This window comes from Melospiza georgiana, chromosome 6, assembly GCF_028018845.1.
Source record: "Melospiza georgiana isolate bMelGeo1 chromosome 6, bMelGeo1.pri, whole genome shotgun sequence".
NCBI classification, from domain to species: Eukaryota; Metazoa; Chordata; class Aves; order Passeriformes; family Passerellidae; genus Melospiza; species Melospiza georgiana.
The window spans coordinates 12,761,924-12,778,329 of record NC_080435.1 but is presented as its reverse complement, the minus strand read 5'-3'; the positions used below and the strand labels follow the sequence as shown (position 1 = coordinate 12,778,329).

The 16,406-nt window shown below is 48.7% G+C and overlaps 1 protein-coding gene across 2 annotated transcripts; it reads left to right on the top strand.

The window, feature by feature from the left end:
- The first annotated feature begins 352 nt into the window (after positions 1–352).
- On the top strand, positions 353–13,734 carry RNH1 (ribonuclease/angiogenin inhibitor 1). Of its 2 annotated transcripts, none has more exons than XM_058026556.1 (10): positions 353–446; positions 4,414–4,519; positions 6,115–6,285; positions 8,139–8,309; positions 8,957–9,127; positions 9,897–10,067; positions 10,559–10,729; positions 11,657–11,827; positions 12,555–12,725; positions 12,944–13,734. In XM_058026556.1, exons 2-10 carry the CDS (start codon positions 4,434–4,436, stop codon positions 13,029–13,031), a joined length of 1,371 nt encoding a protein of 456 aa, XP_057882539.1. In that variant the 5' UTR covers positions 353–446; positions 4,414–4,433; the 3' UTR covers positions 13,032–13,734. The 2 variants fall into 2 exon arrangements, with proteins under 2 accessions (XP_057882539.1, XP_057882540.1); XM_058026557.1 differs by lacking the exon at positions 353–446 and adding an exon at positions 2,826–2,871.
- The last annotated feature ends 2,672 nt before the right edge of the window (positions 13,735–16,406 follow it).

Below are 16,406 nucleotides of genomic sequence, written 5' to 3'. Positions count from 1 at the left end.
TGCTCAGCATCACTCCTAGGCCTGGCAGGACAGGCTTGCCTGGAGAATGGAGAGACTACACAAACTCCATCATCTCTACCCACACTTCAACACTGCTGTGGCCTCATTTTCGGATGGATCCTTCAGTGGCAACTACTCCCTTGCTCTGGGCTAAACAATGGCGAGTGGCCACATGATCCGGTGTGAGAAGTAAAAGCTGCCTCTGTCATCATCAGGAGCTTTTTGCGACATTTGCTTCATCACAAGCCAGACACAATTGTGTGCACAGCGCTTGCTCTGCAAGGCCCTGAAGAGCTGCCACGGGAGGAAAAAAGCCGTCAGAGCCCAAAACTGGTTCCCTCCCTCTAGCAGGCACCGTGTGTACGACAGCAGAGGTTGCGTGGTAACGGCAGCAGGAAGGCGCCAGCTCGGCCCCCTCGCTCCCGCACAGAACCGACAACAGCAAGGTACGTACCAGCGGCAAAGGCGGCTCTGAAACTCCCGAAACTTTCCCTCCTGCTGCCCGGGGAGGAGCACGGAACCATTTTAAAGCCGTGCTTTGTGGGGAACAGCTGGTTGAGCTTAGTTGAACTGTTGTGTGAGCCAGGGTTATGGGAAGAGGGTATTGGTAGGAAGAAAAATCTGGGGGAGATGCTGAGATTTTGGGAGTGGAGGGAGAAGGGCAAGTCGGGGTGTTGCCTAGTGCCTCTCGGCACTTCAAAACCTTTCTTTGTTCCGTCTTGTGAAAATCTGAATGAGCTTTTACCGGGGCTAAAACTACCGGGGAACAATAGGGAGGGAGGCAGGGAGTAGCCGGCAGGCGGAGGAGGAAGGGAGCCAAGGGATGACGAATGCCTTCCAGCCCTGAGCAAGCGCTGCCACCCTCGCCCTGCCTGGGGCGGCTGTGGGGACAGCCGCTGGTCACTGGGGTCGGCTGGGGGCGGTGACACGGGGACAGCCCGGCAGGGCAGCAGGCCTGCCACAGCACAGGCCCGGGCCGCCCATCCTCCACTGCTGTCACAGCTCCGTTCCAAAGAGCTCAGAAAGAGAGAGGGGCCTTTGTGCCAGCGACGTGCAGCTCCCTGCCCGGCGTGTTGCACTAAGGAGGGAACGCGTCCTGGATAGGACTGGTGACAGGGATAGGGAGCAGGCACTTCGCAGGCCCTCCGAGCTGGCCCCCAGGCACAGCTGTCTGTAAACTGGAAGTCAGGGAGACCACTGAGGATATTTTTGTTTCCAGTTCACACAATTCCTAGCTCTGGGCTCCCTGGGGAAGTCCCGTCTCCCCTAGCAGAGACCTTGCCCCGGTGCCTCTGCCCTGGGTGACCTGCCTGCATTCCCATCTTGCTGCAGGTCCCGGCACACAGCAGTGGTTGGTACACTGCCTCATTTTATGTTTGATACTCCCACCCTGTATGCATCCCCTCATTATAGGGATTTCTCCTTCTCCTGCCTTGTTTCCTGTGTATCCCAGTGCTCCTGCTCAGCGGAAAGAGCATCAGGGAGACCAGGGTGGATGTGGAAAAAAGGGCAACAGGAGATAGGAGTAAAAGGAAAGGGAGGAAAAGAGGACAAAAATAGAGAAGCTGGTGAGATGAAAAAGAGGAAATTCAGAGTAAGAGGAGAGATAGCAGAAAAAAGGAGGGTAGAAAAAGGAAGGAAGGAAGGAAGGAAGGAAGGAAGGAAGGAAGGAAGGAAGGAAGGAAGGAAGGAAGGAAGGAAGGAAGGAAGGAAGGAAGGAAGGAAGGAAGGAAGGAAGGAAGGAAGGAAGGAAGGAAGGAAGGAAGGAAGGAAGGAAGGAAGGAAGGAAGGAAGGAAGGAAGGAAGGAAGTGTCGGAAGGAAGTGTCGGAAGTGTCGGAAGTGTCGGAAGTGTCGGAAGTGTCGGAAGGAAGGAAGGAAGGAAGGAAGGAAGGAAGGAAGGAAGGAAGGAAGGAAGGAAGGAAGGAAGGAAGGAAGGAAGGAAGGAAGGAAGGAAGGAAGGAAGGAAGTGTCGGAAGGAAGTGTCGGAAGGAAGTGTCGGAAGTGTCGGAAGTGTCGGAAGGAAGGAAGGAAGGAAGGAAGGAAGGAAGGAAGGAAGGAAGGAAGGAAGGAAGGAAGTGTCGGAAGGAAGGAAGGGTCGGAAGGAAGGAAGGAAGTGTCGGAAGGAAGGAAGGAAGTGTCGGAAGGAAGGAAGTGTCGGAAGGAAGGAAGTGTCGGAAGGAAGGAAGTGTCGGAAGGAAGGAAGTGTCGGAAGGAAGTGTCGGAAGGAAGTGTCGGAAGGAAGTGTCGGAAGGAAGTGTCGGAAGGAAGTGTCGGAAGGAAGTGTCGGAAGGAAGTGTCGGAAGGAAGGAAGGAAGGAAGGAAGGAAGGAAGGAAGGAAGGAAGGAAGGAAGGAAGGAAGGAAGGAAGGAAGGAAGGAAGGAAGGAAGGAAGGAAGGAAGGAAGGAAGGAAGGAAGGAAGGAAGGAAGGAAGGAAGGAAGGAAGGAAGGAAATGGGAGGAAATGAGAGGAAAACAGAAAGTAAAAAGGGAAAAAGAAAAAAAAGAAGTGAGGAAAAAGGAAGGAAGGAGATATGAAGGAAACAGATAAAGGAGAGTAGAGGGGGAAAGAAAGAAGGGGAAAGAGGGAAAGAAGGTCAGAAAAGAGGGGGAGAGGGAAGCAGGGAGAAGTCAGGAAAAATTAAAGGGAAAGACAAATGGAAAAGAGAGGGTAAAAAGCGTTAAGTGTCAGAGAGGGCAGGAAAAAAGGGAGAGGGGGGAAACGGAAGGAAAAGAGTAAGAAAAAGGGAGAGAAAGCGGAAAAGGGGGAAGAAAGGGAAAAAGGGGAGGAGGGACAGATCCTGCTCCTCCCCGCCGCGATACGAGGCGGAGCCGGGCCGGAGCCGGCGGCAGCTGCGCGGTGGCGGCACGGCGGTAGGAGCTGGGGAGCCGGGCCGGGCCGGGCCGGGGGGAGCAGGCAGGGCAGAAAGCCTGGGAGGGAGAAGCGCTGCTGGCGGTGCGGGAGGCGGCGGCGCGGGGGGAACCGGGCAGGGGCGGTGGCGGCGGTGCCCCGGGATAGGACCGAACAGGATCCCCCCTTGGCTCGCAGGAAGGTGCAGAACTCGGGGCCGGGGGAAGAACTCTGTGTCGATGGGGGCAGGGGTAGAACGGGAGAGTGCCCGAGCGACGCGGGGAGGGAGGGCTGTGACAGTCCGGCTGCCACTGTCCCCTCGCGTGTCGCCGCTGGCCCCGATCCCCATCACCCCGCGACACGTGGGGCTGTGGTGCGATCCCACGGAGGCCGTGGGCCGCGATTCCCGGCAGCGCTCGCGTTGGGAAGGGAAGGGCAGCGGCCGAGCGCGTCCCGAGGTCCCGGTGCCGCTGGCCCCGTGTCCCGGTCCGGCCGCCGCTGCCGAGGCCGCCCCGCCCCGCCCCACGTGGGTGCCGCGTTTGTTGTGGGCGCGACCTGACGGCAGCGCTGGCACCGGGCCGGCCGCCGGGAAACGCCGCTTTGGGATCCCTGCGATGTTACGGCGGCACGAGGGGACTGCGAGGAGGGAAGACGATGGGAACTGCCTGCAGCTCACATTCCGATGGGATAGCTCAGGGATTATTTCTTTTTCATGCTCCGTAGTCTGAGTCATGCTGGGCAAACCAGCCGACCAAGGCTGCATTTTGTCACCTACTACAGCGCTGCCTTCTTTAACCCCATCCCTTGTAGAGTAAACCTAGGGCTCAGCCTTGGCATGCTTTTGTGCACGTTTGTCTGGAGCTGTTCTGCACAGCACTCTGTTTACATCACTTCAGAAATGCAGTTTGCAGACAAAAAAAAAAAAAAAATCTGCTTAGCAGCTTGTCTGTACTTGGATTTGCCCAACCAGAGTGGTCTTTCAAACCTTGGATATCAATTTGTGGAGGAACACTTCTCCCATCCATGCAAGTTCCACTTCTCACATACAGACACATGTCCAGCAGGATTTTTAATTTGAGCCCAGGCAGTTCTCATGCTCATCATCCTCATTCACCCAAATTCCCTCAAAAATACCCCAGTTTTAAGTACAGCTTGAGGGTCCACAGTGGGTCAGGTGTGCCATGCTGGTGGAATGGGTGTCTGTGTGGCTCAGCAGTGCAGTAGTGAGCAGCACCAGTGTCTCTATAAAGCTCGTTCTGGTTAAGCTCCCTTGGAGGGGGAAGGGGAATGTCTTATTCTCATACAAGCAGCCTCCAGATAACAGGCTTTTGCCGTATCTCTTGAGGATTCCTGTGCTTTTTTCCTCTCAGAGGAAGGCCTTCCCAAGTCCCAGACAAAACCAACTCTCCTGACCTTGTACTGGTGTTTGCAGGTTTTGGAAAATTATAATCTGTCCCCTTTGCACAGTATGGCTCATGGCTGAGAGCTGGGGGGGATTGAAGAACATCGTTGCTTCTCAGTCAATTAAAAAAAAAAAGGTGATTTTATCTTGTTTTAATTTTCAGGTCTTATCTCAGCTGTCAAAATGGAGCTTGACATCCAGTGTGAAGAGATGAGCCCATCTAGATGGGCTGAACTTCTGACCACAATGAAATCCTGCAAAACCATCAGGTAAGTAAAGTGTTGTGTATTCTCTCTTTTGAGTAAGAACTGTTGCATTTCTCTCCTGTGCTTTTCATCTTCAGAACTGTTTGACCTGGAACTTAGAAATTGCACAGCAACAGGAATGAGTCTACCTATTTTTGTCCAGAAAGTTAATTTAAAGGGTGGATAAATCCCCATCCTCTTGCAAAGCTTTATCAACTACAGATAAATATCCTTTGTTATGAAGTAATGTTGCCCTGTTTCTTGGTGTGCCATAGGGCTCAGCTAGGTAATGTGATTTAAATATTTGACCACCATTTTGGTTATTCTGCCTTTGCCTCTCAAGAGGGGGAAGACATCTCTCTGTGCTTATTGGGTTGCACACTCTTTGGGTTGCAGGCTTGATGCTGTCAAGTGATTTTGGCTTCAGTAGTCAGGTACAAGCCGTGTGCCATCAGCTTTTAATTCTGCACTTGATCTTCAGAAGTACCAGCCTTGTTTGTTGAGCAAACAGTGAGAGGGAACCATCTCCTGGGGTCTAAGGTGTAGGACAGGGCCCAGAAGAGTTGCTACTGCAATCTTTCCCCTCTGCTGTTTGGGAACTCACACTTCATGGGATGGCATCATCCTGCTGGGGCTGGAGAGGATGGGCCACTTCATGCCAGCAGTGCCTCGGAGGGCATTGGATTTGGTGAGGGCAACTTCCTTTTGTTTTGCAAAGCAGGCAAAGCTTCGTGGGCCTGGCCTTGACTTCCCAAGGCCTGCCTTGGGTGGCAGAAAGCAGTGGGATGGTTGTCTCCTGGCAGAGGCCGGGCTGCTCCAGAGGCAGTGGATAAGGCTGACTGCTGCAGGGGTTGTTTCATCAGTGTTGAGCATGATCCCATTGGAATCCATGTCTTCTTGCTGGGGGAGGGAAGGAGAACCCTCATAGAGCCTCAGTTTCCTACTGTTGTGTAAGGAGAAATGACCAAGCAAATTTTGGCACTCCTGGCTGTGGCTGTGCCTGGGACTGTATGGTTCTCAATGACACCTTCTTTTTGCTCTGTTCTTTTCTGCCTCCCTCTATACCTCCCCTGGCTGTCCTGTGCTCCTTTCCTTGGCTCTCCTTTCAATTAAATTCATCCTCATCCATTCAGTAGCACCTAGAAGAATGCTCATATCCCATGGGGGAAGCTGCTGCCAAACTGCAAACTCAGGGTTTGTGTGCTGAGATTCCTGCTGGAGGGAGATGGTGCAAACCAGCATGACTCACCTGCAAGACACCAACCTGCTGCTGAGTGTCTCTGGGCTGGCTGCAGTTCTCAGTGCAGAACCAGTCTGACACCTGTAAGCTGGCAGGTGGTTTGTCACTGTCACTGTTTTAGTGGAGGTGCTTCCTCCAGCTGTAGGAGGATGATTTGTGCCCACTTTTGTGCAGCACAGAGGAGGAGCAAGGCTTGGGAAGCTGCCCTCCAGCCCATCCTGTGGTGCAGCCCAGAACACATCTTGGTTCTGCACATACTATGGAGGCATCCCAGGAAGTGCAGGAGCACTGCCCACTCTGCTTTCATGAGCAGTGCTCCAGCCCAGGAGAGCAGAGCAACTCTGAGGACTAAAGTGCTCCTTCTGTCCTTGTCTTTCAGGTTGGATGACTGCAATCTCTCCAGCAGTAACTGCGAGGATCTCTCTTCCATCATCAATACAAATCCATCCCTCACAGAGCTGAAGCTGAACAACAATGAGCTGGGAGATGAAGGTGTTGAATACCTTTGTAAAGGGTTGCTGACCCCAAGCTGTAGCCTACAGAAGTTATGGTAAAGCTCCCCTGATTGTCTTGCTCTATCATACTGTCACAGATGAGTGTTTTGAGGTCTCTTAAAGAATCAAAGGCAGGTTTACTATAAAAGTGAAAGCACAACAATTTGTTGACAAGGTTCACTCTACTACTTACTAGATGGTTAAAGCACATAGAGAAAAAGCAAACAAAAATCTAAAGTCAATAACCAATGTCAACTGCAGAATTATCTACATGGAGGCTGGGAGAAGGGGGAAGGGTGAGGACAGGAAAAGGTGACTAAAGAAGACAGTCCTTTTGAATTTCAAGGTTCAGAATCTTTGCTAAACTGAGTTCTGAACTGGACCAATACTTTAGGCCTTAAAGTTTTAACAGCACTTAAACTTAACAGCACTTCATTAATAGCTTGGGTTAAACAATTTAACAAAGGTTCATATAGAATTTACTATAATGCACAGGCCTAACTTACATGTCCAAAGTACTTAATAATCTAGGACAGTAACAGTCACAGTCCACTTGGTACAGTATATTCCCACTCACAAGCACACAAACCTAAAGGAGAATGTACAAGGTGCTCACCTGTGGAAAATTCCCCTCAAATTCAATGAAGGACTCACATCAGGTGCCTTTGAGGCTGAACCTCAGGCGGTGGGGGTGCCAGCCCAGGATCTGTCATCCTTCAGCGATCCTCAGAATGCAGCAAACTGGAGGGTTCCCTGGCTCTGGGAGGCATTTTATGGAGGCACCCCACCACATTATAGCATTAGCAGGCTTCCCTCAGCAACCCTGGTGCAAGAGCTGTAGTCAGAGCCAGTGGCTGCTGCCTCTGCTCCTCAGAAGCCCTCAAAGAGGGCTTCTGCCTTCTCTGTTCAGCATCTCTTCTGCAGGGTACAGGACTCCTCCAGCTCCCAAGAGGAATCTGGGATCCTCAAAACACAAACTTGTAAGAATAATATGACTTTTGGTTCAGGTATTGAAGTCCCTGTGCCGCCTGCAATGAGGAATCAGGCAAATAGGAAGAAAGTTGACTGTGAAGCTGATGAAACTGCATCTCTGTGATGGACCTTCAAGAAGTAACTGTGGTACTCTGTACTGGAAGACTTAAGTAAATTTTCAGAGAGTTTGCCCTAGGCTTTAGATTTCTCCATATGCTCAAGTAACAGCCTGGGGTTTTCAGTTCTGTAGAAAAACATTGTCCATTTTTGGTATTGTGATAAGGTGCCTTAAATAAAAGAGAAATCATATAAAAAGGAAATAAAAGGAAGAGGAATATAAAGAGGAATGAATAAGAGGAATTAAAAGAGCAAGCAAACTCAAGTCAAACCTCCCTGTACAACATCTCTCTATTGCTCCAAAGTCTTACCCAATAATTCTATAAACAACCCATAGCAATATCAGCACAGTTCCTATGCTGCGTCTCCAAGCCTGAGTGCTGAAGGATCAACTTCACAGATCTTTCTTGTACTATACCATTAAACTAAATTATATCCATGGTTGGATGAGATTTTAACTTCTACCAACTCTGGATCACATTTCTAGAGGGGGCAAGAAATCATAAGATGCCTTTGCTTTATCTCTGGGGTCAGCCTCCTGATATTTAAACCACTTCCATAAGTGGTTTAGGGTGAATCCTTATTCTGCTGGAGATGCTGTAGGAGTGATTACTCTGAAGGAAGCATGCAAGCTATTGTTTATGGCATAGGTGTAGTAGATAAAATATTATGGCACACCTGCAAAATAATGGTACTAACCTGGACAAACCACTTGCACACCATCAGAGCTGTGTTGTCCTTTCTGAGCTCCAACTTCAGCAGATAAAGCTCTCTGAGAAGAACCTCTGTAATTCTGAGTGCATTTCCCTCTCTCCTGCAGGCTGCAAAACTGCAACCTGACGAGTGCCAGCTGTGAGACCCTGCGCTCCGTCCTCAGTGCCCAGCCATCCCTGACAGAGCTGCATGTAGGGGATAACAGGCTGGGAACTGCTGGAGTGAAGGTGCTGTGCCAAGGCATGATGAACCCCAGCTGTAAGCTGCAGAAGCTGCAGTAAGTAGTCACTGGGCTTTTTCAGTCATCATACATGCTTGCTTTTCCCTTGACACAAGCAGGAGTTTTGCTGCCAGGTGTGGATATGTTCTTGTTTTACCTGAAATTGTCATATTTATTCATGCAGGCGGATCTTGTGGGTTTAGAAGTCAGGTGTCTGTTCCCATAGGCTTTGTTTAGCCCTTCTGGCAGTGGTGGCTGTAAATGCAAGACCTCTCAGATGCCCAGGAAACATCAGATTCTGCTGCCCTTGGTCCTTATTTCATGACTGAGCAGGACCTGGGTGTATTTGCAGCCCCCAGCTCCCCCTGGGCAGGCCCAGAGTTGAGGCTCTTGATGGTGTTGCAGTGCAGAGCTCAGCCCTGTGCTCCAGGCTGCCTGTACACTGATTCAGTGGAGGCCTAGTGTAACAATTGGTCTTGCTAGGGTCCTCTGGGATCTAGTTTAAGAATTAATGCTTCCTGAAATGAGCAGAGAGATGCTGTTAAAAGCTTACAGTTATGTCTGGTTTATGCATTGCCTGATCTCAACTCATATTGGCACGTTTTCTGCCCTGGCTAACACACACCAGGCTCAGCTGATTGTTCTTGGTAGCAGGATGTGTAAGGAGGGTTGTCTTTTTGCCTAGACTTCTTTTCTTCTTGCAGGCTGGAGTACTGTGAACTCACAGCTGATATTGTGGAAGCTCTCAATGCTGCTCTGCAAAGCAAGCCCACCCTGAAGGAGCTCAGCCTGAGCAACAACACACTGGGAGATACAGCTGTGAAGCAGCTGTGCCGGGGCCTGGTGGAGGCAAGCTGCAACCTGGAGCTACTACAGTAAGGAAGAGCTGCTCATCTCCAATGGCAGCTAGTGCTGCTGCTAGTCACCCCATCCATAGACAGGAAAAATTGTAAGGAGTGCTTGAAATGTAGGCCAGGTTTTTGGCTGACTCAGATTTATGTGACTGGAAACTGCACATAAAGGTCTGGGGCTTTCAGTTTTGGGGTTTTTGGCACTCCAGGTTAAACCACCACTTACTAAGGGAGACTGCTCACCTGTGTCTCAGAGCAGAGGAACAATCACCCTCAGTGGCTCTAGTTCTTAAACTGGAATTACCAGCCTGTTGAGTATAATTATTCAGAGCCCTTTTTTGCTTCAAAACAAAGGTGCTGGGTTTGGCCTCATTTCTGTGGTAAAGCCCATGAAGGGCTTTCTGGGAAAAGCACAATTCATTTTATCTTGCCCCTGAGGTTCAGCAGGGGTTGGCTCAGCAGGGACTCACTGTGTGATGCTGCCAAAAGTTCCTCTTAAAAAGGATAACTGATAAAAAGGGAAGTTTGGCAAGAATCATCCTTGCATTAATGCATATGAATGGCTGGGTCAAAGTGCCCTGCAGCCTCATGAAATGCAGAAGCAGCGTGTTGCCTCACCCAGACTCCCATCTTGGATATCTGTATCTTCTCTTAACCTTGCAGGATGTAGCAGTGCCTGGCTGAGCTGCACTGGTTTGCAGCAAGGACCCTTCTCAGTCTGACCTGGGGTATTGGGGTGTATCTAACACGGGTGAGTCTGGAGCAGCAACTCCACCTGTGCTTTTTCCTGCAGCCTGGAGAACTGTGGCATTACCAGCGACAGCTGTACGGACATTAGTGCTGTTCTCAGGAACAAGTCATCTCTGATGGATCTTTCTGTGGGGGACAACAAGATCGGGGACTCCGGTCTGGCTCTGCTGTGCCAGGGACTGATGCATCCTAGCTGCAAAATCCAGAAGTTGTGGTAAGGGTGGGCAGAGGTTTCTTATATCCCTTCTGCAGCCTCTGAGGTTTAGGTTGTGCTGCTGGTTTGCTCCAAAGTGGGAAATTTTTCATTTACCCTTTATGATAAAAAAAAAAGTCTCAGCTGCAAATCAGTTAATTCCCAAAAACTGGGTGGAGAACACTATGAACAAGTAGGACCACACTGAAATTGCTTGGATCAAATTCTGGTGAGAGGGCAAATTGAAGTTTCTGATGGCATTGTCTTGGCTTCCAGTTGAGTTAGCTGTCTACTAGAATTGCATATTTCTGTTTCTTTTTTTGTGTGTTACAAGCAGAACTTTTGGTGCAGCAAGTGGAAAGTAAGGAAAGGAGAAAGCTGTGTGGTATGATGTATGAAAGGATACAAGAAAATAAGACATTGTAACCAGAAATTCAGAATACTAAAACAGGACTCTGTTTTCTAATCTCAGTCATTCTTGGGAGAAAATAACATTTTGTTCTTCCCTGCAGGTTATGGGATTGTGATCTCACAAGTGCTAGCTGTAAAGATCTCTCCAGACTCATCAGTACAAAGGAGACCCTCACAGAGATCAGTCTGATAGACAATAACCTGAGAGACTCAGGGATGGAAATGCTCTGTCAGGCACTCAAGGATCCCAAATCTAAACTTCAGGAGCTATGGTGAGCTGCTGTCAAGTTTCACATATCTACTGCCTTCTTTGGAGGCCTCACTGAAGAACGATGTAAGGTGAAGTAATGCCCACCCACATAGATCCTCAGTTGTGATGGTTCCATAACCAACTCCTGCTGGTTGTTTTTGAATGGATTTATAGAGTTAAAAAGGTCTTTTCTAGAGTTAAAGATTTAAAAGGATTTGTATTTCTAAACTCAGACACTTTGAAGATGTGCCCCATCACAGTTATCCTGTTACAATGGAAAGGAGACCAAGCATCACTTGCAGAGCTTCTAATTAATTGTTTTATCATGCAGCAAATGACAGTTAAGAGACTTTTGAAGTCTGAAAGGCCTGATGAAATAGCAAAATGAGTGCTGTGATCAGATATCTCAGGTTCTCCACTGGAGCTAAACTCTCTCACTAATGAGACAAAAGAAAGCTCTAGTGACATTAAACAATTCTCATCATCCTGTCCTGTTAACTGTCTTACCTTTTAGGCTAGGATGGTCTAGGAGGGGAAATTTGTTCTTTCACTTAGAACCTGAATTTTCCTACATTGCAGATTCAGCTCCTGCCCCTAGCTGAGTTCTTGCCCTGGTGGCCTGGAAGTCAATGGGGTGCCTCAGGAGTGCACAGTGGAGCCACCAGTGACTGTTAGAGCAGCACACTTCATCCTTGCTTGTTCCTGTGCTTCTTGGCCAGGTGCCTTTCCTAGGTGCATGCTCCAAGACAGACATCCCACATAAAGAGTGGGAGAGGTGCTGCCTAGAAAGGACTGAGCAGACAGACATTGAGAGGAGTACAGTGATTGCAGGAAAGCCCTGGTTCCTCTGTTCCCACTGTCTGGGCTCCTGTTAAATAAATGTAAAGAAGTGAACGGTGCCTGATAGTCTCTAGGTGACCCACCTAGATCTCTCACTTTTGCCTTGCAGGGTTAGGGAGTGTGGGCTCACTGCTGCTTGCTGCAAGGCTGTCAGCTCTGCCCTCAGCACCAACAAGCACCTGAAAGTACTGCACATAGGTGAGAACAAGCTGGGAGATGCAGGTGTGGAGCTCCTGTGTGAAGGGCTGATGCACCCCAACTGCAACATCCAGTCCCTCTGGTAAGCTGCACTCTCAGAAGTTGTCTTCTCTCTTGCTATCTGAATTCACCCTTTGTCTTCTACTTGCATGGTCCTTATGGGTGCCAGCACAAGTGCTGGTCCAGCCTCACTAGAAGGAGCAGGCAGCCAGCTGGAGCATCACCTCCAGCCCTGGGGTGGGATTTGCCTTCCCCATGAGCCTGTTCCCTTCCCAGCTGGGCCCACCTCTGGGCTGTGTGATGCTCAGTGCTTGTTCTCTCCATGCTGTTGGACAGAAGCTGGAGCTGTGCTCTGATGCCTGAATTCACAGTGAGTGAGTGAAGCAGATGGGTCATGGGAGACATCAGTAAGACTTACAAGTGTGTCCCAGAAAGTGTCTTTTGACCACTTAAAGCTACTTGGTCATCAGCTGAGAGGGCTCAGTTGCCCTCTTTAGAGAGGTGGTTGCAAGTCTCAAGTATAGTGATAAGAGAAGATGATGCATGATGGTGAATTTGGGACTAACTTCAGTGGGTTCCTCCTGTGCCCATAGCCACACACTGTTGTGCTTTAGGGAGGCCTTTGAGGTGTTCAGCAGTCACCACGAGGGCAGCTGTCTCTGTGGCAGCCCCTGCTGATGTCTCAGAGATGCCATCTTTGCCAGGATCTCTGGTCCATGTTGGGGATGTCCACACCTGCTGCCCGGGTGTGGGCAGGGTTTCCTGGAGCCAGGGCTCACTGTGCTGGCCTCTCCCTCCTCTCCCTGCAGGCTGGGGAACTGTGACCTGACAGCAGGCTGCTGTGCCACCCTCGCCACCGTCATGGCCACCAAGCAGTGCCTCACTGAGCTGGACCTCAGCTACAACCCTCTGGAAGATGAAGGCATCAGGAAGATCTGCGAAGCCTTGAAGAAGCCCAGCTGCAATGTGCAGCAGTTAATGTGAGTGATGGTGGTAGCAGCCCTGGCAGAGGTGGGAGGCTGCTGCTGGTCAGGGACTAAGGGGGTCCTGGGCTGTAAAGCCAATTTTTGGCTGCTCTTAAAGCTAGAAGGACCCTGCCTGGCATATGACCTTCCCATCCTGGCCAGTTGTGCCTCTGACTCTTCCCTTAACAGGAGGATGCTCACTAAATCTCGCTTGCCTTTTTGTTTTGGTGTAGTTTGTATGACATTTTGTGGAGTTCTGAAGTGGATGATGAACTGAGAGCCTTGGAAGAGTCCAAGCCTGAAGTGAAGATCATTTCATGAGTGGTGACTGCCTGCAGAACAACGTCAAAGCAATGTCCTCTTCTTAATCTGAACTTTCCATACGTAAAACTAATTAACTTAATAGGGAATTTTCTTGTACCAAAACCATTTGTGGATTCCCTGAGTGGGTGTCTGGGGAGCTGATCAGCCTTCTCTGCGTCTCTGGATGTACTAACTGTGAGACCCATGAAAGCTGCAGCATCACTAGCCTTGAAATAAACAATTACTGTCTTGTAGAAGTGGGTCTCTAGCCCTTAGGAGCTCTTTAATCCTATAATCCCTTCTAACGAATTAGTTGGGCTTTAAAGAGAGCTCCTTCCCAAGGCAAGAGAACTACCCACTGGATTGTTACTGGGTGGTGCTTTTGATAGGTCTTTGGGGAAGGCTTTCAAAAAAACCTACATGTTTTAATCTAAAATTGAGCTCTCCCCTGTCTTTCCCTAAAAGAGTTCTTGGAAAAGCAGTGGTGGCCAAGGCACTAGAGAAAAAAGAAATGAGCAGCTGTTCAGCTGTGCAATGTCAAAATTCATATCCTTTGAAAAGTGATTTTCCTACAAACAAAAGATGCTGTGTGCATTTCTGCTAGTATGGGAAATGATTTAATGATTGATATGTTTGATCTGGCAAAGAGTAGTTCTACAGGAACTTTATACTTAATTTTTCTACTTATAAAAATAAATATATCTGTATATTTCTCCTTTAAGACCAATGTAGTTATTTGTGAACTGCAACACTACCAACACCTTGGTTTACTTGTTTGTTTTTGGTAAGTCCCTAGCTGAAACATGCCAGGAGAAGATCTTAGTCAAGGCTTTAGGTAAAGAACAAGCCTAGAAGACATTTCAGTTTTCAGGGGACACTGGGGTTTCGTGCCCAGAGTTGTAACAAACCCTTGTTCCTACAGAAAATGCAGCTGCTGCACACCTAAACCACAAAAGAATGAATATGGATTTAAAAATAGACAAGGCAAGCCTGGCATTGTCCTTGGCTGGCCTTGCAGGATGAATGCCAACAAAATCCCATTCCCCAACGCATCTTCCTGAAGTGGTTACTTGGTGTTTCCTTCACTGGCAAATTCTGTGTGGCACCTAAGGGGTAAAGGTGTTCTCTAGGCTTTGCTTTTTGCTGCTCACATTCATCCTGTAGAGGTCACAGCTGGCTTTTCTTTGTCCTAGAAGATTTGACCTCAGCAGTTTCTACAGTAGCTTTCACAAACCTAAAAGGGTGCATGAGAAATAGTTTACTTGTGTCTTCAGGCAGGTGTGAAGGACAGGATTTGTTTTTTTCCCTAAAGGCATGTCTCTCATAGCTGCCCAAAATGCTAAAAAACCACTCCTTTTGGCTTTGGTCTTCTCCATGAATTAAAAACTTACCCATTCTAAGGGGCTCATAAACAGGCTTTTCAGTTCATGGTCTGTCCTAGATTTGGCATGCACAGGTGCCCAGATTAATTTCATGCTGGGGGAGAAGACAGGGCTCCAAAGAGCAAAGAGATGTGTAGGGAGAGCCAGAAAAATCAGGCATCTGGGAGGGTGTAAAACCAGCCCTGTAAAAAGACACAGCAAACACAAGTGGATTTTCCCCATCCTGGCTACCCAAGGTGGGGCACTCTGCTCTTGCACTGCAGCTGCAATGCCTGGAAATGGCTCCTGTTCCTCCCCTCAGCAGATGAGCATTGGGAAGGATCTGCTGCCACCATGGCTGCACTGGGGTGTTCAGCCTGGCACAGCCTGCTCCCACCAGGGGTGAAGTCCATGCCTGCCTTTGATCCCAGAGTGGTTTGCATTTCTTCCAAGAATGCAGACAGAACTTGGAAAAGTCTCTGCAGCAAATGCCACAATGCACAAATGGCAGTCTCTTCAGCTGCCAGCCACAGCAAGGAAAACCACAAGAGCCATATTTTGCTTCCTCATGAGCTCAGGGCATCTCAGGCCAGGCCAGCCTGGTAGAGCTCTACAGTTCCCCAGTATGGGGATAAATCTGTGCACTCAGAACCTCTGCTGTGCTTTAAGACAACCTCAGGTCCTGTGCTTGGCTCTAAAATGCAGGTAGAAATCCCAGGAACCAGGAGCAAGCCAGTTTAGCAAGAGACACTTGTGCTCCTGAACAAGACTCAAGCAAGGATTTCTACTCCTAAAAACTTTTTTTTGTTCATCTATTTGTTAGTCCAGCTCACTTCCCTGACAAACCTTGTCACAACTGTGAACTTGGGAGAGCTGAAAGACACAGGAATTTGCTTCTGCAGTTTAGATGTGTGGGCAGCCTGCATTTTAAACTAAAGCAGTCAGGAACTGAGTCACCAACCTTTCATGTGGAGTAGGTAGTAGGCTGGTGGGCAAAGCCTTACTCATACCAAGATCACAGCTGGAGATCTCAGCAGTTCCTGGGACATTGCAGTCACATCCTGGTTCTCAGGGCAAATACTTGGACCCCCTGATTCAGTGGTTTGCAAGTACTGACTTTCTACCAGTAAGTATGGCTGAGTTTCACCTCATATAGTGAAGATTTAGGACAAAATTATGCAGCCAAAACAGAAGATTAGGAAATTCAAGTACGACTTTCACTTTAAGCAAATACTAGAACTTGAAAAGACATGTCCCAGAGGTCTTCAATTCAGAGAAAACAGGTTCGTATTTTGGACTTCAGTAACAGCAACAGTGGTTTAGGGTATAGTAAAACTTCAGGTTTTTGCTAGTAGTTTCAGATTCTACAATAAATGTAATTTTTTATTCATCACAGCATCTGATCTTGAGCTGGGAGGTCACAGCATTCCAGTTAACGTTGCCAGAAGCAGTTAAACAAATATTACTGTCCTTGCAGTTTGTACCCCAACCAAACCTCCTACTTGCTTTGGAATATCAAGTCATGCCTGCCCTGATATCCTGTCTGTTCTCTTGGTACCTGGACTTTTTGGAAAGGAGTTCCAGCACAACAAGGCCCCAGGTACCAGCTTCAAATAACAGTGATGCTACCAGCAATTACAGAGCTCCACTTGAGTCTGAAAGGGGAAGTCAGGCCCACTGTAAGAGCTAACCACACACAGCTCCCTGCTTTGAAAACAGTGTTTGCCATCTGAGTCACTCCCAAACCTCTACTAAAATAATCTAAAAGGGACTTACTTGTCTCCTGAATTCCTCTTTTGCACAGATCACTGTGACTTTCAGCTATCATTTACAATATATTTTCTCCTTTCTGTGTGCTGATTTCATCAGTCATTGCTTCCTCCACTACACCTCTATTTCATCTTTTACTAAAGGGGAAAAAACATGGGAAAAAACCCCAAACAAATCACTAGGCAGGAAAGTTCCTCTCCCCATAAGGTGAGAAGAATTTGGATCTACTTTACCCATTCCCCTCCCCACAGCTGCAAATGAG